The following is a 22,184-nucleotide window of genomic DNA, read 5'->3' as shown; positions in this document are numbered from 1 at the left end:
ATATAGTTTATATTACAAAAGCTTTTAGCAATAAGTACACTTTTATATTTTATATCCCCTTTCCCTTCAGACATTTATAAAATGTGTCATTACAAATCAGTATCCTTACTCCAATACCTTTTCAAACATAGTTTCGTATCTTCTCCTCTTCTTTAATCCTCTCTCCCTGCTATCTTTCACAATTTCCCCCTTAATTCTATGCTTTTTAATAATAACTCTGATATTTAATTCAGGATATTATTTGCAACTGGGCTTCACCAGTGGCTCAGATGGTAAAGAATATGCCTACAATGCAGGAGACCTGGGTTTGAGCCCTGGGTTGGGAAGATCTCCTGGAGACGGGAATGGCTACCCACTCCAGTATTCCCACCTGGAGAATTCCAGGGACAGAGGAGCTGGACAGGCTCCAGTCCATGGGGAAGCAAGAGTTGGACGTGACTGAGCAATTAACACACATACACACAGTACTTGCAGTTAAGGCATATGTAGGATAACGTGGAGAATCTGTTTGTTTTCAATAACCCTTCTCAAGGGACTTTCCTGGTGGTCCAGTGGCTGACAATATGTGCTCCCAAAGCAGGGGGTCTGGGTTTAATCTCTGGTCAGGGAACTAGATCCTACATGCCGCAACTAAGACAGGTGCAGCCAAATAAATATTAACAACAAAAACAACAACAAAAACCTAGTTAACTGCAAACTCAGATCTGCATAATATCTTTGCTCCTCATTTATAATATTAGTCAATTTTCACCTCTAACATTCCTGTCCTAAAGTAGTCATTACAAAAATTTGAACATGCAAAAGAAAGCAATATATAAGAACTATGTGACATACAGACTGTCCTGATTAGATATTTATCTGAACATCTTTCTGGGTAAAACTCTGTTGAGTGTCACAGTGCTCTTTAAGTAAGTTTACTTAGTAATCAGGGCAAGAGAAAAATTCAGTATAAATCTATGACAGTTTTATACCTATTCTCAGGGGCTGGAATCAAGATTGCTGGGAGAAATATAAATAACCTCAGATATGCAGATGACACCATGATTATGGCAGAAAGTGAAGAAGAACTAAAGAGCCTCTTGATGAAAGTGAAAGAGGAGCCTGAAAAAGTTGGCTTAAAGCTCAATATTCAGAAAAGTAAGATCATGGCATCCGGTCCCATCACTTCATGGGAAATAGATGGGGAAACAGTGGAAACAGTGGCTGACTTTATTTTTCTGGGCTCCAAAAATCACTGCAGATGGTGACTGCAGCCATGAAATTAAAAGGAAGGAAAGTTACTCTTTGGAAGGAAAGTTATGACCAACCTAGACAGCATGTTAAAAAGCAAAGACATTACTTTGTCAACAAAGGTCCCTCTAGTCAAGTCTATGGTTTTCCAGTGGTTGTGTATGGATGTGAGAGTTGGACTATAAAGAAAGCTGAGCGCAGAAGAATGGATGCTTTTGAACTGTGGTGTTGGAGAAGACTCTTGAGAGTCACTTCAACTACAAGGAGATCCAACCAGTCCATCCTAAAGGAGATCAGTCCTGGGTATTCATTGGAAGGACTGATGTTGAAGCTGAAACTCCAATACTTTGGCCACCTGATATGAAGAGCTGACTCATTTGAAAAGACCCTGATGCTGGGAAAGATTGAGAGCAGGAGGAGAAGGGGATGACAGAGGATGAGATGGTTGGATGGCATCACCAACTCAATGGACATGAGTTTGGGTGGACTCCAGGAGTTGGTGATGGACAGGCAGGCCTGGTGTGCTGAGGTTAACGGGGTCGCAAAGAGTCGGACAGGGCTGAGCGACTGAAGTGAACAGGTATATTATACGGTATTATCTATTTCTGCTTTATTGACTATGCCAAAGCCTCTGACTGTGTGGCTCACAATAAACTGTGGAAAATTCTGAAAGAGATGGGAATACCAGACCACCTAACCTGCCTCTTGAGAAATCTGTATGCAGGTCAGGAAGCAACAGTTAGAACTGGACATGGAACAACAGACTGGTTCCAAATAGGAAAAGGAGTACGTCAAGGCTGTATACTGTCACTCTGCTTATTTAACTTATATGCAGAGTACATCATGAGAAATGCTGGGCTGGAAGAAACACAAGCTGGAATCAAGACTGCCGGGAGAAATATCAATAACCTCCGATATGCAGATGACACCACCCTTATGGCTGAGAGTGAAGAGGAGCTAAAAGCCTCTTGATGAAACTGAAAGAGAGTGAAAAAGTTGGCTTAAAGTTCAACATTCAGAAAACGAAGATCATGGCATCCGGTCCCATCACTTCATGGGAAATAGATGGGGAAAAAGTGGAAGCAGTGCCAGACTTTATTTTTGGGGGCTCCGAAATCACTGCAGATGGTGACTGCAGCCATGAAATTAAAGGACGCTTACTCCTTGGAAGAAAAGTTATGACCAACATAGATAGTATATTCAAAAGCAGAGACATTACTTTGCCGACTAAGGTTCGTCTAGTCAAGGCTATGGTTTTTCCTGTGGTCATGTATGGATGTGAGAGTTGGACTGTGAAGAAGGCTGAGCACCGAAGAATTGATGCTTTTGAACTGTGGTGTTGGAGAAGACTCTTGAGAGTCCCTTGGACGGCAAGGAGATCCAACCAGTCCATTCTGAAGGAGATCAGCCCTGGGTGTTCTTTGGAAGGAATGTTGCTAAAGCTGAAGCTCCAGTACTTTGGCCACCTCATGCAAAGAGTTGACTCATTGGAAAAGATTCTGATGCTGGGAGGGATTGGGGGCAGGAGGAGAAGGGGACGACAGAGGATGAGATGGCTGGATGGCATCACAGACTCGATGGACGTGAGTCTGAGTGAACTCCGGGAGATGGTGATGGACAGGAAGGCTTGGCACGCTGCGATTCATGGGGTCGCAGAGTCGGACACGACTGAGCAACTGAACTGAACTGAACTGAAAGGTATTTCACAGCTGGTAGGTATAAAGTAAGTAAAAGATCTTATTTAAAATATTTAATTTAACATTTTTAATTAATATGGACGTGACTGAGCGACTTCACTTTCACGCACTGGAGAAAGAAATGGCAACCCACTCCAGTGTTCTTGCCTGGAGAATCCCAGGGACGGGGGAGCCTCATGGGCTGCCGTCTATGGGGTCGCACAGTCGCACACAACTGAAGCGACTTAGCAGCAGCAGCAGTTGTTTACATTGGAAAAACAAGTAAGAGTGAACAAATGAGGTTAAGAGACTGCATTTTCATCACATGTATGAAATACATTTTCATATATGTTTCAAGCTTAACATTTAACAGACACTACTTCTGGCAATATACTAAAGTAGTATCTTGAACAGCACTCTTATACAAATAACTCAGATAGGTTACCTAGCAATGTTATCCAAGTAACATTGCTAGGTTACAACTAGCTACTTTCATGCATTGCTGGGCCTGGTAAAAGCGAGAAGAATCTCCAAGAACCATAACTAAATAAACTGCAAATACCTACAATGAGGAAAAACAGGGAGCAGTGAGCAGTAAGAAACACATGAAGTGGCTCAAGAGCAAATGTCTCAACTAGTTCTAAGATTAGGTTGGGAGCTGAACATCAGAGTGCTACATTTACTGCTTGAGAAGCAGAGATCTTAATAGATACCTGTATACCCACATTCACAGCAGCATTATTCAAAACAGAAGCAAATCAAGTGTCCATCAATGGGTGAACGGATAAACAAAATGTCCATATACATACAATGGAATATTCAGCCTTAGAAAGGAAGTTCTGCCACACACTACAGCTGGATGAATCTTGAGGACATTATGGTAAGTAAAGTAAGTCAATCACAAAAAGATAAATACTATATGATTCCACTTATATGGGGTTATTTACAGCAGACAAATTTAGAGACAGAAAGTAAATGGTGTGTGATACAATAAGAACTAGTTTGCGTTTGTTCCTTATTCCTGACATAGATCTCCTAAAGCTCTTGGAATCTCCTAAGTGACAAGAATGTCTTCTTTATGCTAATGAGATGACAAAAGGCCCATAGGCAGCTAGTCACAAGTAGCCAATGATATGATCAAGCATATCACTAAGTAATCTCCATAGAAGCCCTCTCAACAATCTCAAGAACGGAATCCAGAGATCTTCTGGGTTGAAGACATGGAGGTCTGGGAGGGTAGTGTGCTTGGAAAGGGCATGGAAGCTCCGTGCCTCTTCCCTCACAACTTGCGCTATGCACCTTTCTCTTCCATTTGGCTGTTCCTCAGTTGTATTCTTTATATTAAACTGGAAATAGCGGGTAAAATACTTCCCTGTGTTCTCCAAGCCATTCTACCCAATTATTGAACTCAAGGCAGGGGTGAGTCATGGAAACTCTGGGCTCAGTGTCTCAAGAGTTAGAAAATCGATTGGTATGAGGGAAAAATCCCACAAAAATGGTTTCGAAAGTGTTGTGAATAGAAACAGTTCAGAGACAGGGATAGTCTCAGTTTTACAGGATGAAAAGAGTTCTGGAGATTGGCCATACAAAAATATGAATGTAGTTGATACTATAGAACTGCACATTTAAAAAATGATTAAGCCAGTAAATTTAATGTTATATGTATTTTACCATAATTAAAATGAATTTTTTTAAAAGGTAAGGAAATTCTGACACAAGCTACAACATGGTTGAATTCTGAAGACATTATGCTAAGTAAAATAAACCAATCTCCAAAGGACAAACACTGTAACGACTCCACTTATATAAGGAATCTAGTGAAGTTAAAATCATAGAAATAAAAAGTAGAATGGTGGTTGTAAGGGACTGGGTGGAGGGCAAATGATGAATTAGTTAATGAATATAGTTTCAGTTTGAGAAGACGGAATAGTTTGGGAATGAATAATGAAAATCTATTCACAACAGTGTTCAAGTATTTAATGCTACTGAACGATCCTTAAAAATGGTTAAAATGGTAAATTCTGTTATATATTTTACCACACCAAAAAAAGAGAAATATAAGACAGACTGAAACCTAGTAAGTTTGGGAATCCCAAAAAAAGACTTGAGAAAATGAAAAAGAAGCAATTAATTGAAAATGGCTGAGGGAGGTGGGAGGGGGGTTCAGGATGGGGAACACGTGTACACCCATGGTGGATCCATGTTGATGTATGGCAAAACCAATACAACATTGTAAAGTAAAAAAGAAGAAAAGAAAATGGCTGAGAATTTTAAAGAATTGATTATGAATTTAAATATACAGATAAAGAGACACAATGAACCAAGTAGGATTTTCTTTTTATAAAGTACATTGTAATAACACTGTAATATATCAAAAATAAAGAGCAATCAGAAAGAAAAGATTCCCTAAAAGAAACTGACAATTAAACATTTTTCAATAATAATACATGAGCCAGAAACAGAATTATATCATCAAACACTGAGAAATAAAACAAATTGTCAACTTAGAACCATGTATGGACTAAAGCTATCTTATTAAAATGAGAACAAAGTAAAAATATTTCCAGGTAAACAAAAAAGATCATTCACTACCAGGAGATTTTCACGAAAGCAACATCTAGAACATAAAGCATTTTAGGAATAATGAAGAGGATCTCAGAAAGTATATTTGAAAAGTAAGAGATGGAAAGGCAAAAAAAGGTCCTAATTTGTAGCTAAATGAAGATAAATATTGCCCATATAAAATAATAATGCAGGTTGGTTTAAGAAAGAGACAGGATTATCATATGACCCTACAATCACATTCCTGGGCATATATCCAGAGAAAATACACTGTTTGAAAAGGATAGGGGACAGCTAGGTAGTTTGGTGTGGTCATGTACACACTGATATATTTAAAATGGATAACCAACAAGAACATGCACATGGAACTCTGCTCAATGTTAGGTGGCAGCCTGGATGAGAGAGGAGTTTTGGGGAGAATGGATACATGTACATGTATGGCCAAGTCCCTTTGCTGTTCGCCTGAGACTATCACAACATTGTTAATCGGCTATAAACCAATACAAAATAAAAAGCTTTAAAAACTTTTATTTATTTGGCTGTGCTGGGTCTTAGTTGTGGCATGGGGGATACAGTTCCCTCATTAGGGATTGAACCCAGGCCCCCTGAATTGGGAGCATGGAGTCTTAGCCAGTGGACCACCACGTAAGTCCATTTTTCTCTTTAAAATATACTTTTTCTAGCTCCATAAACTGAAATGTTCTCAGAAACACTGATCAACCTAGGTGCAGTGAGCATCCCCAGTGCCCAGACTGCAGTCTTGAAATACCACTAGAAACTAAGGCTCTAGGAGATTCTTGATTCCAGGGCTCGGTTAGGTATTGTACAAAACAAGCTTCAAAGACTACTAGAATGACTCGAAGCCAGTATGAAGAACCCATCACTGTTCAAAGCTGGTATTATCTGAGTTTCAAAAAGGATAATTGTAGTGGACTAAAACCCATCAAATATACTTATCTTCATGATTCAATAATATTAAAAAAAAACAGTGATCACCATTGTAAAGTAAGAAGGGGCCAATTATGTTTTTGAAAACTGATAATCTGGCATTTTTTCTGCTACAAGGGAAGCCAAACAGTAGATGAGGAAAAATATCTTTATAAAATTATTCCAACTAATGAATAAAAATAAATGATGCAAATAGAATCTTATAATTTTGCAGACCAAGTGAGTCAATGAATCCAAGCATTAAACATCAATAGCCCCTAACATCTCAAAATCAGACATGTGTCACCTGATTAAAGAATACACCACCATCTATATGTTCAATCCCTTTGGCAAGACTATAATTCTGATCAAGTTGTGGATCCAGTCGACAATTTCTAAGAACTATAGAGCAACGAGAAACATGTTGAGGATTATTATGAATATGTAATTATCAAAATCTAGACTGTAGGAAAGTCTATAGGTCAAATGCCCCAGGTTCTTGATAAGATAGTTAAACGGAAAAAAAAAATATGGGAAGTAACTTGTAGATTAAAAGAAACTGTTTTATCAGGTAAAGGGAAAAATTTCCAATGTATACAGTAGTTTCCTTTATCCAGGGGGGATATACTCTAAGATCCTCAGTGGATGTCCGAAATCATGGGTAAAACCAAATATCATTTCCTACCCATATATATCTATGATAAATTTAAAAATTAGGCACAGTAAGAGACTAAAAACAATAAAAAGAGAATTATAGTGATATTGTAATAAGTTATGGGCATGTGGCCTCTGCCTTCAAAACATCACAAAACCAAGGTCTCGTCAGTCTTAACTAAGCACCGCAGCTGTAACTTTTGACAGTTTGAGGTAGGGCAACAAAACAAAAATTTCTTTTTCCTTCGTTATAATTTCATGGATAGATTCGTTTCTGATGTAAATTTTAGCACCTGCAGCATATGATTTTTGTTCTCTCCTTACTAAGTTCAGAACTTTCACCTTTTTACTTAAAGGAAACACTCTGTGGCTTCTTTATGACATACCCAAATTGCCAGCGTCACTACACTGGCACTACTGGGCTATTATCAAGCAAAGTAAGGGTGACTTGAACACAAGCACTGTGTTACCTCAACGGTCACCTGATAATCGAGGTGGTTACTAAGAGACTCATGGGTGGGAGATGCTAGACAAAAGGACGATTTGCATTCCAGGTGGGCTGAAGCAGGATGCTGAGAGTTCATCATGCTACTCAAAATGATATGTGATGAATTATTTCTGCAATTTTCCATTCATGGATAACTCAAACTGAGGAAAGTGAAACTGCATTGAAGGAGGGACTACTATCAGTTCAGTTGCTCAGTCGTGTCCAACTCTTTGCGACTCCATGAATCGCAGCACGCCAGGCCTTCCTGTCCATCATCAACTCCTGGAGTTCACTCAGACTCATGTCCATTGAGTCAGTGATGCCATCCAGCCATCTCATCCTCTGTCATCCCCTCCTCCTCCTGCCCCCAATCCTTCCCAGCATCAGAGTCTTTTCCAAAGAGTCAACTCTTTGCATGAGGTGGCCAAAGTACTGGAGTTTCAGCTTCAGCATCATTCCTTCCAAAGAAATCCCAGGGCTGATCTCCTTCAGAATGGACTGGTTGGATCTCCTTGCAGTCCAAGGGACTCTCAAGAGTCTTCTCCAGCACCACAGTTTAAAAGCATCAATACTTCGGCGCTCAGCTTTCTTCACATACAAGCCATAAAACTTTTGTATTTAGAATATTCAAAAAACTCCCACAAATTAGTAACAAAAAGGGAAAATACTATAGAATAAAGGGAAAAACCTGAACAATCAACTCACAAGAAATGACCAAAAGACACGTGAAAAGATATACAGTCTTTTGTACAGAGCACCCTATCCTCTAGCTTGATTAAAACTAACATGACTAATATCAATTTGTTGAAAATATGGAGTAAAAACTTCTCAAAATCTGATGGGTAGAATGTCGAGTGGCATAACCAGTTTGGAAAACAGTCTAACATCATCTACTGAAGTTGAAGAGGTGCCTATTCTATACCCACAATTTCATTCCTAATCATATATCCAGTAGAAATGTGTGCACATGTGCACGAAGAGACATGTATGACAATTTTCACAGGGGCACTGCCTTGAATAGCTCAAATCTAGAAACAGTCCCAATTTTTAAAAATTTATTTATTTTTTAATTGAAGGATAATTGCTTTACAGAATTTTGTTGTTTTCTGGAAAACCTCAACATGAATCAGCCATAGGTATGCATATATCCCCTGTCTTTTGAGCCTCCCTCCTATCTCCCTCCCCATCCCTCCCATCTAGGTTGATACAGAGCCCCTGTTTGAGTTTCCTGAGCCATACAGCAAATTCCTATTGGCTATCTATTTTATATACGGTAATGTAAGTTTCCATGTTACTTACTCTTTCCACACATCTCACCCTCTCCTCCCCTCTCCCCAAGTCTGTAACTCTATTCCCTGTACAAACAGCCCAAATTTTGATCAACAGAATAAACTATTTATGTGCATTCGTAAGTGTACAGAAATGAAAATAAATTAAATACAACTACACACATACATATACATAAACTCACTAACATACTATTGAGTAAAGCAAGAATTCTGTTCACATAGTACCAAAGAGGGGACTCTCCAAGTGGTCCACTGGTTAAGAAAACACCTTGCAATGCAGGGTCTGTGAGTTTGATCCCTAGTCAGAGAACTAAGATCCCACAGGCCATGGAGAAACCAAGCTTACACGCCACACTCTGGAGCCTACGTGCCACAACTAGAGAGTCTGTGCCCTGCCATGAAAGATCCCACATGACACAACAGAGGTCCCATGTGCCACAGCTAAGACTCAATGCAGCCAGATAAATAAATACATAAATATTTAAAAATAATAACAATTCACATAAAATTTAAAAACAGACAAAAGAAAGCCTGAAAGACCAAAAAAAAAATTTTTAAGGCGTGGAAATTATCACACCAGTCACTTGGCACAGTGATTATTTCTTCAACAAGGGAAAACATTATTTAGGATGGATACACAGAGGGCTTCCAGGTTAATGGTAATATTTTATTTCTTGACTTGGAAGAGTCACAAAGGTGTTCAATATATAATTATTTGTTGGAAAGCTATATATATTTGTCCTAAATACTTTTCCATAGGTACATTTCATAGCATAAAATTAAAATTTGAAAACAATAAAAAATTAGTTAAATATCGGTGAGTCTTTGGGGTGAGATACAAAACGTAACAAGACAATGTGCTGCCAAGTCAATCTGGATAAAAAGACTTAAAGCTGATTGCTAGCTCTCAAATAATGTCCTTTGTTAATAAACATGTTTATTTTATAAAAGTGGTAAAAAAAAAACCCTTAAAATCTACATCTTAACCATTTTTAAGTGTAGAGTTCAATACTACTAAGTGTATCAAATTGATTTGTACAGAGACTAGTTTTAAAGGCTTAAAAATAATTCAGAATGGGGTTGATATTTCTAGATGGATGCTACAACTCTAAATTTTTACTATGTCCACAAATGATGGGAGGTTGCAAGGCAGAGCGATTTACATGCTTTTTTTTTTTTGCTAATATATCTGAATAATTTAAATATAATAATAAAATTATCTGATGAAATTTATCATCTGGTGGCTGTTTACCATGAGGATAGTGAACACAAATTTATGACTCAGTTCTAAAGGATCATTCAGATTTTTAAGGACTAAGATAACTCCTTAAACCCCATTCTCTCATAAGGCAAATCAGTTCATCACATCAAATCATCTATACGAGTAAAATACAACTCAAATACAGTAGCTAGATCATTAAAAGAAAATATATGAATATGCTGTAGTGTCTGATTTTGAGATGTTATTATTTCTAGTGTTTCCATCACTTAAATACATGATGAATAAAAGACCTATATACAATTTGGTCTCTAATTTGACAACATTAATATATACTTTTGGAAAATCATCACACATTTTAAAATTCTGCTTGCCTATCACTTGGCAGCTTAAATAAATGTGATTTTTCTTTACCTCTGTGAAGAGATGAGCGTTGTCAGAAAGCATATTATAATCCTGGGCACATTTCTTAGCAGAATTCTGCAAAAATTTTAGGAATTCTGTAACTTCTTCATTCACATGTTTTTTCATTTCCTGATTTTGAAAAAAAAAAAAAATAGACACAGCTTGGAATAAGACACCTGGTTAAAAACAATCACTTCTCAATCACTGCATTAATAATTTGAACTTAAATTATCATATCCAGAGCAGAAATCACAAAACAGTTAACTGTGCAAAAAGAGAAAAGCTGATGACTAACACTACTATCAGAAATCAATATATTAATTTAATAAAATGTTCTGAATTAACATAAAAAGGAACAAACACTCAAATGATAAAATAAGTACACATATGAATAGGCAAGTTACAAAACAAGAATTAGAAATGGCTTATAAACACATGCAAAGTGTTTATTTTCATTAGTAACCATTATGCTATAAAGCAAGAGATTGCTATTTTTCCCCCATATGTTCAGTATTAGTGAAGATATTCTGGAAAAACCTTTGTACAATAGTGGTACATACAAATCGGTTTAAAATTACTGCAGAACGATTTGCTCATGTATAACTGCAGCTCAAAGCCTTAAGAACATGTACAGTTTTTCATCTGGTAATTGTATTTCTAAGAATTTATCTCAAGGAAATGATCACAGATATGAACAATGAGTTTGCAACAGTGATGGTCAACACAGCAACACATAACTGAGAATTCGGAAACTACTTAACTAAAGTAATAATTACACAAAAATTTTAAAGTGATTCAAGGTAAAGTTCTACTACTAGTACTTAACGTGAACTAGGGTGAAATATACTCGGAACTAGAACAAAATGCCTTAACTATAATAGAATAAAGAACAGAATTAAATAATTAATATTCTGTCAATTAAATTCCTTTTATTTTAAATTTTTATTAATAATATTTATTGTACCTAAAAAGAAAAGCAAATTTAAAATACTTCCTAGCTTTTAAATATTTTTTATGGAAGTTGAAAAACAGAATACATACCAAGTACTGCAAGTAGTCATTTTTATTTATTCCAACAGTTTTGGAATTTGCAGGGACTTTTGCATATTTAACCAATAAATCCACATAATTTCTCTGTTCTCTCTGTGAGAAACGAGAGAAACGAGGATAAGGAACTCTTGGTTTTGGAAGAAGAACCATTCCAACTGTGGTTTTAACTTTTTCCTTTGCTTGAGCTGCTGAATTAACTGTTGGCTCATTTTCTACAGAACCTGCTGAGGCATTCAAACTTTCTCCTATACGTCTGGAAAAAAAAATACAGATAACAAATATGTGCTTTTCACAAGAAGATTACTATCATGAAATTTCATGATTGTCAATCACCATGGAGAATATAGAGTGATTAACAGACTAAATTCTGAATTATTCTCTAACTCTGCCACCTGCATTTTGATATTTAGTCATTTAGTATGAATTAAGTATTCTGTAGGATAGGATCATATCACAAGTCTACCTTCAATTATCTGATGGAGAGGAAGAGGCATATCCTTAAACAAGTTATTCAGTTTGGAAGTTTCTCCCCTTTATTGAAGAGGGGTTAATCACTCCTGCCAATTATATATGCAGGTATTTTGGATTTACATTTTATTACAATGTAAGTTGCTTTTTAGTACTTAAAATCTTCAATAAGATTTATCAGTTAACGTAGTGAACAAAAGCCACAAGGAACAGGATAGGATGAGGTCACAATCTTGCAATTCACAAATTCATTGAGATTCTAAATTTTCTGGTTTCCTCTGCATTTATTATCTCAACAATTAAAAAGAAAGTCTGAACACTGTGTGGATATATTCTATGGAAGCAATAGTTGTCTGAAAAAAGTTGTACAATCCTCTATCACTCATGCACATGGCTGAGTCGATTGAAATGTCTTGTATAAACACAGGAAATCTTGGCATATCTATAGTGAAAGGCACTAAAGAAAAAATAGTGAGTAGCTAGAGAATCTGTTACCATATTTATTTCCAAAACGCTACCCCCAATTTAAAAAAAAAAATCACCTTATTAACCCAGTTAAGGTACATGAACACAAATTTCTTACCTGGTACATATTCTGTCTCTGTTACGGCTATTCAGTGTTATAATCTACATTTTTCATAGGAGTCTTAAATTACACACACAAAACTACATTGTCTTAGCCTCTGCAACTTTAATTTCCACCACAGTAATTGTACCCTATGATTTGGTTCCAAACTAAACAACAATAACCAAAAGGAAGGGAAAGTAATGAAAGAATGAATGTCTGCTGATTCATTCTTCATTTCTCCATTCATTAGTATTTGAGTGACTACCACATGCCAGCCCTATGCTGGGTAGTAGACATACAACCAACACTAAGCACGATAAGTCTCTACTCTCTAGTATTTTATAATCAAGTGGGTCAGGCAAACGAATGGGGAAGAAACAGAAGTAAATATGTATATCAATACAATGTGACTATGGAGACCTCGGGTTTCCAAACTGAACATATTGACTAGGTGACTGGGGAGAATCCTAAGGATATGGAAACCAGGGATTAAGAGGAAGAAAGGGGAGGGGAAAGAAATATCCAGAGCAATGATTCTCAATCTAACAGTATTAACCCTCAGAGCCTTCTGGAATCCTGTGCATATATCTGGGTTGTCCCAAAATAGAAGAATAGAAGGCATTTAGAGGTCAGGAATGCTAGATTTTTATGTGTGGTAGTGTCCTGCCCAACATTCAGAGGTCATTTCAAACTTTCCCTTCTCATATACAAATAACTGTGGTCTGTTATTATTACTGTATTATTATTTATCCAGCAATAAATTTTACTCTTATTTTTATGATTTTTTGGGGACATAGTTTATCTTAAATCCAATTTTATTCACGTTAGCTGGTACATCTGACTGCTTCATTAAATCTTCTAATGCAGTAGCATCTACTATTGCACATGATAAAAATGATTTTCCTTTTATTTCACATTTATATAAAGCATTATTTTAAAGTATTATGTCTGTGGCTACTAATATCTATGAATTCCAACTCATAGCAAAGAGGCGTCTTATTTCTTATTAACATTTGTCATGCAAAGTAGGAGAATTTCAGCCTCGTAAGTCTGAGAATTACCAATATCTGTGTCTGGATGAAGGGTGAGACAAACCCCATCTAAAACTACCACTAACGTGTTTTAGAGCACCCTTAAAATACTAGAATAAATATGGTAAAAATTTCAAAATTCTTAAAAAAAAAAAAGACTTAAGACTCCCCCCAATAAGCAAAATATTCAAGACTACTCTTTTAGAACTAAACTCTGTATAGAAAACTAATCAAGAGAGCAGGTTAGTGAACAGAAAAAGAATATTGCAAATTAAAATAAGGATGCTTAGATTGACTCTGAAAATAATAGAGGTGAAGACATACTTAGCTACTAAAGTTTCTCCAATAACTGTATAAAAAATAAGCATATTTTAGGCTAATAAAATGAATATTAACTGCTGATCTTGGGAAAAATGTATTACAGCAAATTGATTTCTCACTAGAAAATGTCTTGAGAGCTATTCAAACCTAACAGTATTGTGTCCGCAACTCTTAACAATACTGCTTCACAGCTGTCTCTCTGAATATGAGAACATGTCTGTCCTTGTGGCACAAACTAGCAAATTTAATTAAGCTGCTGCAGCAACAAGATGCTGACTCAGATATGCCAGCGTAGGAATGTCAAGAAATTCTAGCAGTTTAAATTGGCTACATTCAGCAAAGAATGAAATGGCAGTACATCAAGATCATTTCTGTGTGCAATGCTGTCAAAATCTTCATCAGGGTGCAAGCCAAAAGCATCCGACAGGGTTTCTCTATCCACATTTACAGCATTATATTTAACTTAAGTTGATAGTTTGAAGTTTTCTTCCTTCATTTTGTCAACTACCCATTCTCCTTTTTTACCTTAAGTTTCTATGGAAAAAAGGCAGAATTCAAAACTTTTTGCTTCCCATGCTTTAAAGTCTCCTGGATTGGGCAGCTTCTTTAAGTAGCATTTGGAAATGGTACCTGTAGCTCCCATCTCAAGTCTACCTGTACCCACTGAATTTGATTTACTTATGTACACTAAACATGTTAAAATTTGTTCCTTTTTTTGTATTTGAAGCTACTTTCCCTTTTGCTGCCTTAAAACTCAGTTACAAATATCTATAACCAGAAACTAATTTTTTTAAAGGCAAATTTTTACCTTTTATTGGAGGGAGAAGGGTTGAATAAAAACCTCATGTTGTTGAAAGTAGCATAAACAGAGGTATCACTATTTTCCCAAGTATGTTATTTACAGAACATAAAAAATTGCAAAATTAGGGCTAATAAATTTACATTCTTTATAGTTTTTTTCATCAAGAAAACTGGTAATTAAATATAGTCTGAAAATTCATTCTTACTATAAGAAAAAGATTTTAGGAGTTAAGTGTACTCAGCTTCCAGTAATATGTCCTCTCCTTTACATATTTCAGACTATAACCCACACTTGGGATATGCTGAGTAGAAACAGATTGACAAAGAATCATAAAATATTTAAGAAGCAGCAGCAGAATGAATAAGACTAATACTGGAAATTTTTAGTCTGGAAAGATGAGCCTGAGATAAAAGTTAATAAAAGTGAGTTTTTTGTTTTTTTTTTTAAGAGTAAAGATATATGTGCACTAAATCTCAGGACATGAGTATTGGTAGGCATTCTTTGATTCAAATCAACAAAGGCAGTTGTCTACCTGGTGATAAGTTTTAGAAGTTAGTTATCTCCAAGAAATGGTACAAGTTAGATAACAGAAATAGCTTCTGAAAAATATTCATAGGTGCACACCGATAAGGAATTTACGGTCTTAACCTTTTGTAGTTGATACTTGCAAAGACAATAATTATGCACTTTGGCAAGAAATGTTGCTCCGGAAACTGCCTCTTCATTTCTGAAAGTGTCTTATTAATACAATTTCTGCTTGCCTTTATTTGAACTTATCTATTTATCTGATGGAATAAAAAAAAGGACTTGTTTAATGTTTTTAATGGCAATCTGGCAATAGCTATAAAAATTAGAATCACACACGCATCTTCCTCTCATAGGAATGTATCCTTACACCAGCATGTATATAAAAAGGATGCTCACTGTTTTGTAACAGTAGAGGAATGAAAACAGCCTAAATGAATATCAGTGGTAGCAATGAATTGATTCCACTAAAATATATCACAGTCACCAGAAAACTAGGAGGAAAATTGGAGAGTGAGATATTGCCATAGAAAACAGCTCATTATCTTTAGTGGAGTAGCTTTAACAATGAGGGTAGGAGACAGATCATAGTGAGATGTTCAGTGAAGGTAAGTGCAACAGGATGTGCAGTTAAGGGAAGGTGTTTCCCCTGCCCCACCCCCCCAATTCTGTTTCTCAAATAGATGCTCCAAATCTGTCTTTTGGCTGAAGCATTTCATCCATTTAAAGTAATTTTTGGTAATGCTATCTTGTTAACTGTTTTCTGTAGGTCTTATAGCCTTTTTGTCCCTCATGTCCTCCCAGCAAGCATATACAAGTACAAAGAAGTCTAAGTACAAACGAGAGAAGAGGTAACAAACTAACTAGGAGGGACTGTGAAATTTAGGGATTGAGACATGACAAACTTGAGCATGCTTAACTACTGATCAAGAGAGAACAAAGAGGGAACAAAGACCTGATGGTCTAGTGGTTAGGACTGAGCTTCCACTGTAGGGGGCATTGGTTTGATCCCTGGTTGAAGAACTAAGATCCTGCAAGTTTGCACCACTTAACCAAAGTGCCTCCCACCCAAAAACAAAAGAGAGAAGTGGGAGTAACAGAGGATGCTAATTGACAGGATACTGAAAAAGTGGAAAAGATGGGGTCCCATTCCATGCAGAGAGTGGAAATATGTTTCCTCCATTCCAAAAGGAGTGGAGAAAGATGAAAGCAAACATTGAGTTCTCCTAGGGGAGCTCCAATTCTTCATCTGGCATATTATCATTTCTTTCTAGTAAACTTCATGACTCAGTTTTAAGATTCATCCACAATACAGTAGAAGCAGCCAATCACAAAGGAAAGAAGAGCTGTTATAGGCAGGTAAGCAGTGAGAAGGGGAAATTATTATTGTCACAATATACATTTTCATACCAGAAATTTGGTGGTATGAAATCTATGGCAATTAGGTGGTATCTATTAAAATATGAAGTGTTTATAGTATCCACCCAAATAATTCAATTTCTATAAATTTATCTTATAGAAATAATTACAAGAAATTTATAAATGTTACTGTTTAAAACTGCACAAACATTGTACAATGTAACTAAAAGAATTAAAAGTATCTCTGTAAAGTAATATGCAGCCATAAGAAGACTGAAATAATGTAGGGGCACAAAATACCTAAAGTATTATGTTAAATGAAAAAAACCAAATTGCAAAAGTTTTATAGTGTTTATAGTATTTATAGTGTGATTTCCACCCCCACCCGTCCCTCTTTTTTTGGGCCACATACCGCATAGCTTGTTCCCTGACAAGGGATTGAACCCAAGCCCTCAGCAGTGAAAGCATGGAGTCCTAATCCCTGGATATCCAAGGAATTACCCCCATTTCAATATGCATCTGTTTAATATGCATGTGTAGAGAAAGGTCTTAAAAGATGTTACATATGTACACCAAAGAGTGGTCTTTTGAGGATACTAAGTTCCTCTATTTTCTAATTTTTACATTCCTATAATTCAAATGTTTCATAGTGGATATAGACAGGTAGATATAAAACTTCAAGTATCAGAAAAATATCAAATATGGATATAAATAACCAAATAAATAAGTATATTACCTGCTAGATAAAATACATAGTTCTTTTAAACTTGGAGCCATGGACTGATCTTTATAATTTTCTCGAGAAAAAAACGTCTTAAGACCATTTTTTGGTGAAACATCCCTGAAAAACAAAGTAATTTACTTGGATTTGACAACTGAAATATCAGGCTAGATTAATGAGCAATTACAACTGCAATTTAAAACTACATGTCCCCAACCTCTCCTTTCCCAGAAAATCACCTCTTAATATTTTAACTTGATGCAGCCATGAAATTAAAGGACGCTTACTCCTTGGAAGAAAAGTTATGACCAACATAGATAGTATATTCAAAAGCAGAGATATTACTTTGCTGACTAAGGTCCGTCTGGTCAAGGCTATGGTTTTTCCTGTGGTCATGTATGGATGTGAGAGTTGGACTGCGAAGACAGCTGACCGCCAAAGAATTGATGCTTTTGAACTGTGGTGTTGGAAAAGACTCTTGAGAGTCCCTTGGACTGCAAGGAGATCCAACCAGTCCATTCTGAAGGAGATCAGCCCTGTGATTTCTTTGGAAGGAATAATGCTAAAGCTGAAACTCCAGTACTTTGGCCACCTCATGCAAAGAGTTGACTCTTTGGAAAAGACTCTGGTGCTGGGAGGGATTGGGGGCAGGAGGAGAAGGGGACGACAGAGGATAAGATGGCTGGATGGCATCACTGACTTGATGGACGTCAGTCTGAGTGAACTCTGGGAGTTGATGATGGACAGGGAGGCCTGGCGTGCTGCGATTCATGGGGTTGCAAAGAGCCGGACATGACTGAGTGACTTAACTGAACCAGATGTGTGAGTTTAGATGTTTTATTTCTTGTATAGTTTTTAAGCTAGGCCCATTCTGAAATTCTCCAATTTCAATAATCAGCCTTGTTTTTTACTTTAGCACTCATCTTAGGCTCTGTGGCATAACACTAAGCTGTTTGATTGCACAAAGAAAATGTTTCTCAACTTATTTTTGCCTCATTAACTATTGTGCTTGGCCAAAGAACACTACAAAGACTGATTATCCAGCTATTTCTGTTTACTTGGCAAATGTGATCAATAGTGTGCCTCTACTAAAACCACCTGTAAGGTCATATATGATTTTCCATATTGTAATTAATTTACAGACTAACATACTGTTGTCAAGGCTTTCCATCTAGTAAGCGTCAAATAAATGCTGGTTGAAGGAAACAATTTAAAAATTAAATACACTGAGACCCATTAATCTAGGGAGGCCAAAAATTAGTAGGATTCTATAGAAAAGGACAGTTCCAAGGTCTATAATGCAATGCAAAGGCAATGCAAAGGCCCTGAACCACATTTGGTTTCACAATGTCACAGTATAGAAGAGCATCCGTGTTGCATTTGAACATATTCTTTATAGCAAGAAACATAAACGAGCATATCTCTAGGAACTTACAACAGAACAATCTGATCAAATAGCACCTGCAGCTGGCCATTCCTAAAATGGGAAATCTAGCATATTTGCACCATATTCATTTTTATTTCTAAAGGTGTTTATCCAAAAAACAATGATTAATGTACAAACAATAAAATGTTAAAATCTTATTTGCTATACACCAGGGTAGTTTCTTATTACTTGCTATGGTACTGTATCTGTGACATCTCATTAAATTCTAAAATTTTTGCATAACATACAAAAACAAAGTCACAGGCCCCAGGGATTGTGAGCTCCTTGGAGGAAGGGAGCACTGTTTGCAATAAGCAAGTACTTATTAAGCACATACTGATTTTATTTGATAAATGTGACCTGTTACATTTTGTAAATGGAAGGTATATAGCATGTTACTTAGATGACATTTCTATATTGTAATATGATTGCCAGTGAAGCAATATGAATTATATTACATCATTATACACAATATCATCATCTACATTATACCAGAATACATACTGATTGAATCTTTGAGTCAGGTGCTATCTTAGCTATCTTTGTTGTCTCTTGTAACCTTTATATTCTCCTCTGCTAGCAAACTACTTCACTAGTATAGATGCTCAGTTAATGTGTGTTAAATTGACCTAAAGTAGCACATACATTAGATTTCTATTGCCAATATATTACTTAATAGAGTCTTTTATTTGGGATGGTCTCATACACTTCTAAAATAGTCTATGCATTTACATTATCCCTTGATACAGTACTCTTGCCTGGAAAATCCCACAGACAGAGGAGCCTGGAAGGCTGCAGTCCATGGGGTTGCTGAGGGTTGGGCACGACTGAGCGACTTCACTTTCACTTTCCACTTTCCTGCATTGGAGAAGGAGATGGCAACCCACTCCACTGTTCTTGCCTGGAGAATTCCAGGGATGGGGGAGCCTGGTGGGCTGCCCTCTATGGGGTCGCACAGAGTCGGACACAACTGAAGTGACTTGGCAGCAGCAGCAGCAGCAGCATAGATTCCAATATTAAAAAAAAAGCTTGTCAATTCTTAAAGAAGGTCTATTACTTGTACAGATATGGACTAGGTTCTTGAATACAAGAATATTCCAGTATCTCTCCTTCACTAAGACCAACAATAAATACACAATGGACTTATACATACAGACACAATCTAAATGCTGAATTGTCATCACTTTAAGAGACGAAGTACAGTCAAAAATAACTCAAAACTGCTCAGTAGGTGTAGATGAGAATCATAAACTCTTAAGCCACTAAATTTGTCCTCTTGTTTCCTCCAGATCTCTTCAGGCCAGATACCCTGCTTTTCTGATTAGTCACCAGACCCACTTCAATCTCATTCCGTAGGTGCCTAGTCAGTCCCTCAGTTGTGTCTGACTCTTTAAGACCCCCATGGACTGCAGCCTGCCAATCTCCTCTGTCCCTGGAATTTTCCAGGTAAGAATACTGGAGCAAGTTGCTATTTCCTTCTCCAGGGAATCTTCCTGACCCAGGGACTGCACCTGTGTCTCCTGAATTGGTAGCTGAATTCTTTACAGCAGAGCCACCTGGAAAGCCCCTCAATCCACTTTAGGGGATTACAAACAGATGTAACTCACCAGTTCAACCTTGGTTCACCCATGGCCATCATGGAATTCATATTCCTAGATTTCTCCTTCACTCTAGTTCACAATTCTGCTGCCTGGCAGTGCAGGCTCTTAAAGGAAGATTTCTCCAGAATTTGCACTCAACTGAGGAAAAACCAAAGATCAAGAACAGAATTAGGTGATTGGTGGGCCAGATACTGTTAACTCAGATGAGGCAAGAACCTGTTCCTAACACCTACTCTCATCCGACACAGACACTTAAAAAAAAAGAGCAGACAGATGAATATTTCCAAGGTCTTTGAGGAAGAACCGCGAAGCTGACACAGGATCAGTCCTTCTCCATTTAACTTATTCCAGGAACTTCGCGAAAATAAAGACGGAAACAGATTGGCGTTTTCATTGCTTACAGACTAAATCCCATTCGGGCACGGGATGTATGTCTTGACTCAGCCCCCTGCCCCGACTCCCTTACTGCCAAAATAAATCATGCTTCCACCTTCCCAAAGATAATTATGGGGCAAATTCTGGCGAGCGACGAAGGGCAGACGCCCTGGATATCAAAAATCTTTCAAACAGAACCTCACTTTTGCGAAGACTGAGGTCTAGATAACTTAAGTGGCACTTAACGGGATCAAGAAGAGGAATCATTAGCACTACAAATCTGGTCTGAACATCAACACTCCAAGTTCAGTGCATCTCCTGACACCCTGTGCGTACAGATACGAGTTTGTGAGCAACGCAGTCAAACGCTAGAGTCTCTCTCTCAGTAACGGACGGGCCTCACCTGTTCCTACTGAACCCACCTTCCACACTTTTGCCCGGAGAGGGGCTGGGGAAAGAGAGCCGAGGAAGACAGAAGGCAGGCTGAGGGAAAGGGAACCAAAGGAGAAACAAGGTTCCAGGGAGGTAAGAAATCGGCCAGCAAAGCCGGAGAACAGGTCTGCGTTAGCATTAGCTGTGCAGGGTCCCGGACGGCCGATGGGCCGCCATGTTCCCGCCTCCCGACTCTCACGAGCGCGCCCTCCCCACCGCGTCTCCGTCACGAAGCTGCCTTGCCGCCCACCTCGTGGTCCGCGGCGGCTCTGGCCCAGACCGCGACCCCCACGAAACAAAAACACACTCCCCGCCCGTCTCCTTTCTCTCTCGCTCGCGCACCCTAGGAAGGCCGTATTTAAAGGACGCGGCGGCGCCGCCTCGACCCTGCGTGATGGCGTCACCAGTGACGCAGTGGGCGGGGCCCTCTCCAGGTGCCCAGACTGCTGGTAGTCTGCCTTGGAAGCTGAGACAGGATTTGCTGGACACTCGCTTAAGGGGCTGCTGCTACTAAGTCGTTTCAGTCGTGTCCGACTCTGTGCGACCCCATAGACGGCAGCCCACGAAGCTTCTCTGTCCCTGGGATTCTCCAGGCAAGAATACTGGAGTGGGTTGCCATTTCCTTCTCCGGGCTGCATATTGTCCCTAGAAAGTCCTCCACCTTGAGGGTATGGTAAATTGGAAGGAGGACAGGTGACAAGTACAGTACTGGGAATACCCAGACTTTATTGTGACTTTACTCAAGTGTCTTAACTGACTCATCAATAAAATAGAGCTATTGTGAGCACGTGTGTGTGAGCATGGAGTGCCTATTCAATAGTTTTTTGACAGGATTAAATGCATTTTCCTATACGTCGAAAAGCCCTACAACCGTTAAGCTGTCTGTTTCTCTTGACTAGCAGCAACCTTTTACCAAGAAGGTTTGCTTGCTTACATCTCCCTTCCAGAATATCACATGTGTACTGACCTGTCCCCTTACCTCTTTGGTTCCTTGGAGCTAAGAGGCAGTCTCCTGGATTATACTCTTCAGTAAGTCCCTAAATAAAATTGAAGCTC

At 37.9% G+C, this 22,184-nt stretch overlaps 1 protein-coding gene across 10 annotated transcripts in view; it reads right to left on the bottom strand.

Moving 5' to 3' along the window:
* ICE2 (interactor of little elongation complex ELL subunit 2) overlaps nucleotides 1–21,530 on the bottom strand; it is a 66,557-nt gene extending 45,027 nt beyond the window's left edge. For 4 of the 10 annotated variants that reach the window (XM_060417842.1, XM_027971774.3, XM_060417840.1 and 1 more), the window contains exons 1-5: nucleotides 21,379–21,463; nucleotides 20,328–20,459; nucleotides 17,310–17,414; nucleotides 11,491–11,752; nucleotides 10,459–10,578 (exon numbers count right to left, since the gene is read on the bottom strand). In XM_060417842.1, coding sequence (XP_060273825.1) covers nucleotides 10,459–10,578; nucleotides 11,491–11,752; nucleotides 17,310–17,414; nucleotides 20,328–20,368 — 528 coding nt within the window. In that variant the 5' untranslated portion in view covers nucleotides 20,369–20,459; nucleotides 21,379–21,463. The other 6 variants (XM_060417843.1, XM_060417841.1, XM_042252370.2 and 3 more) reach the window with 3 other exon arrangements.
* Nucleotides 21,531–22,184: the final 654 nt, after the last annotated feature.

Source organism: Ovis aries, chromosome 7 (genome assembly GCF_016772045.2).
Source record: "Ovis aries strain OAR_USU_Benz2616 breed Rambouillet chromosome 7, ARS-UI_Ramb_v3.0, whole genome shotgun sequence".
NCBI lineage: Eukaryota > Metazoa > Chordata > Mammalia > Artiodactyla > Bovidae > Ovis > Ovis aries.
This window is presented reverse-complemented; position numbering and strand designations above follow the sequence as displayed.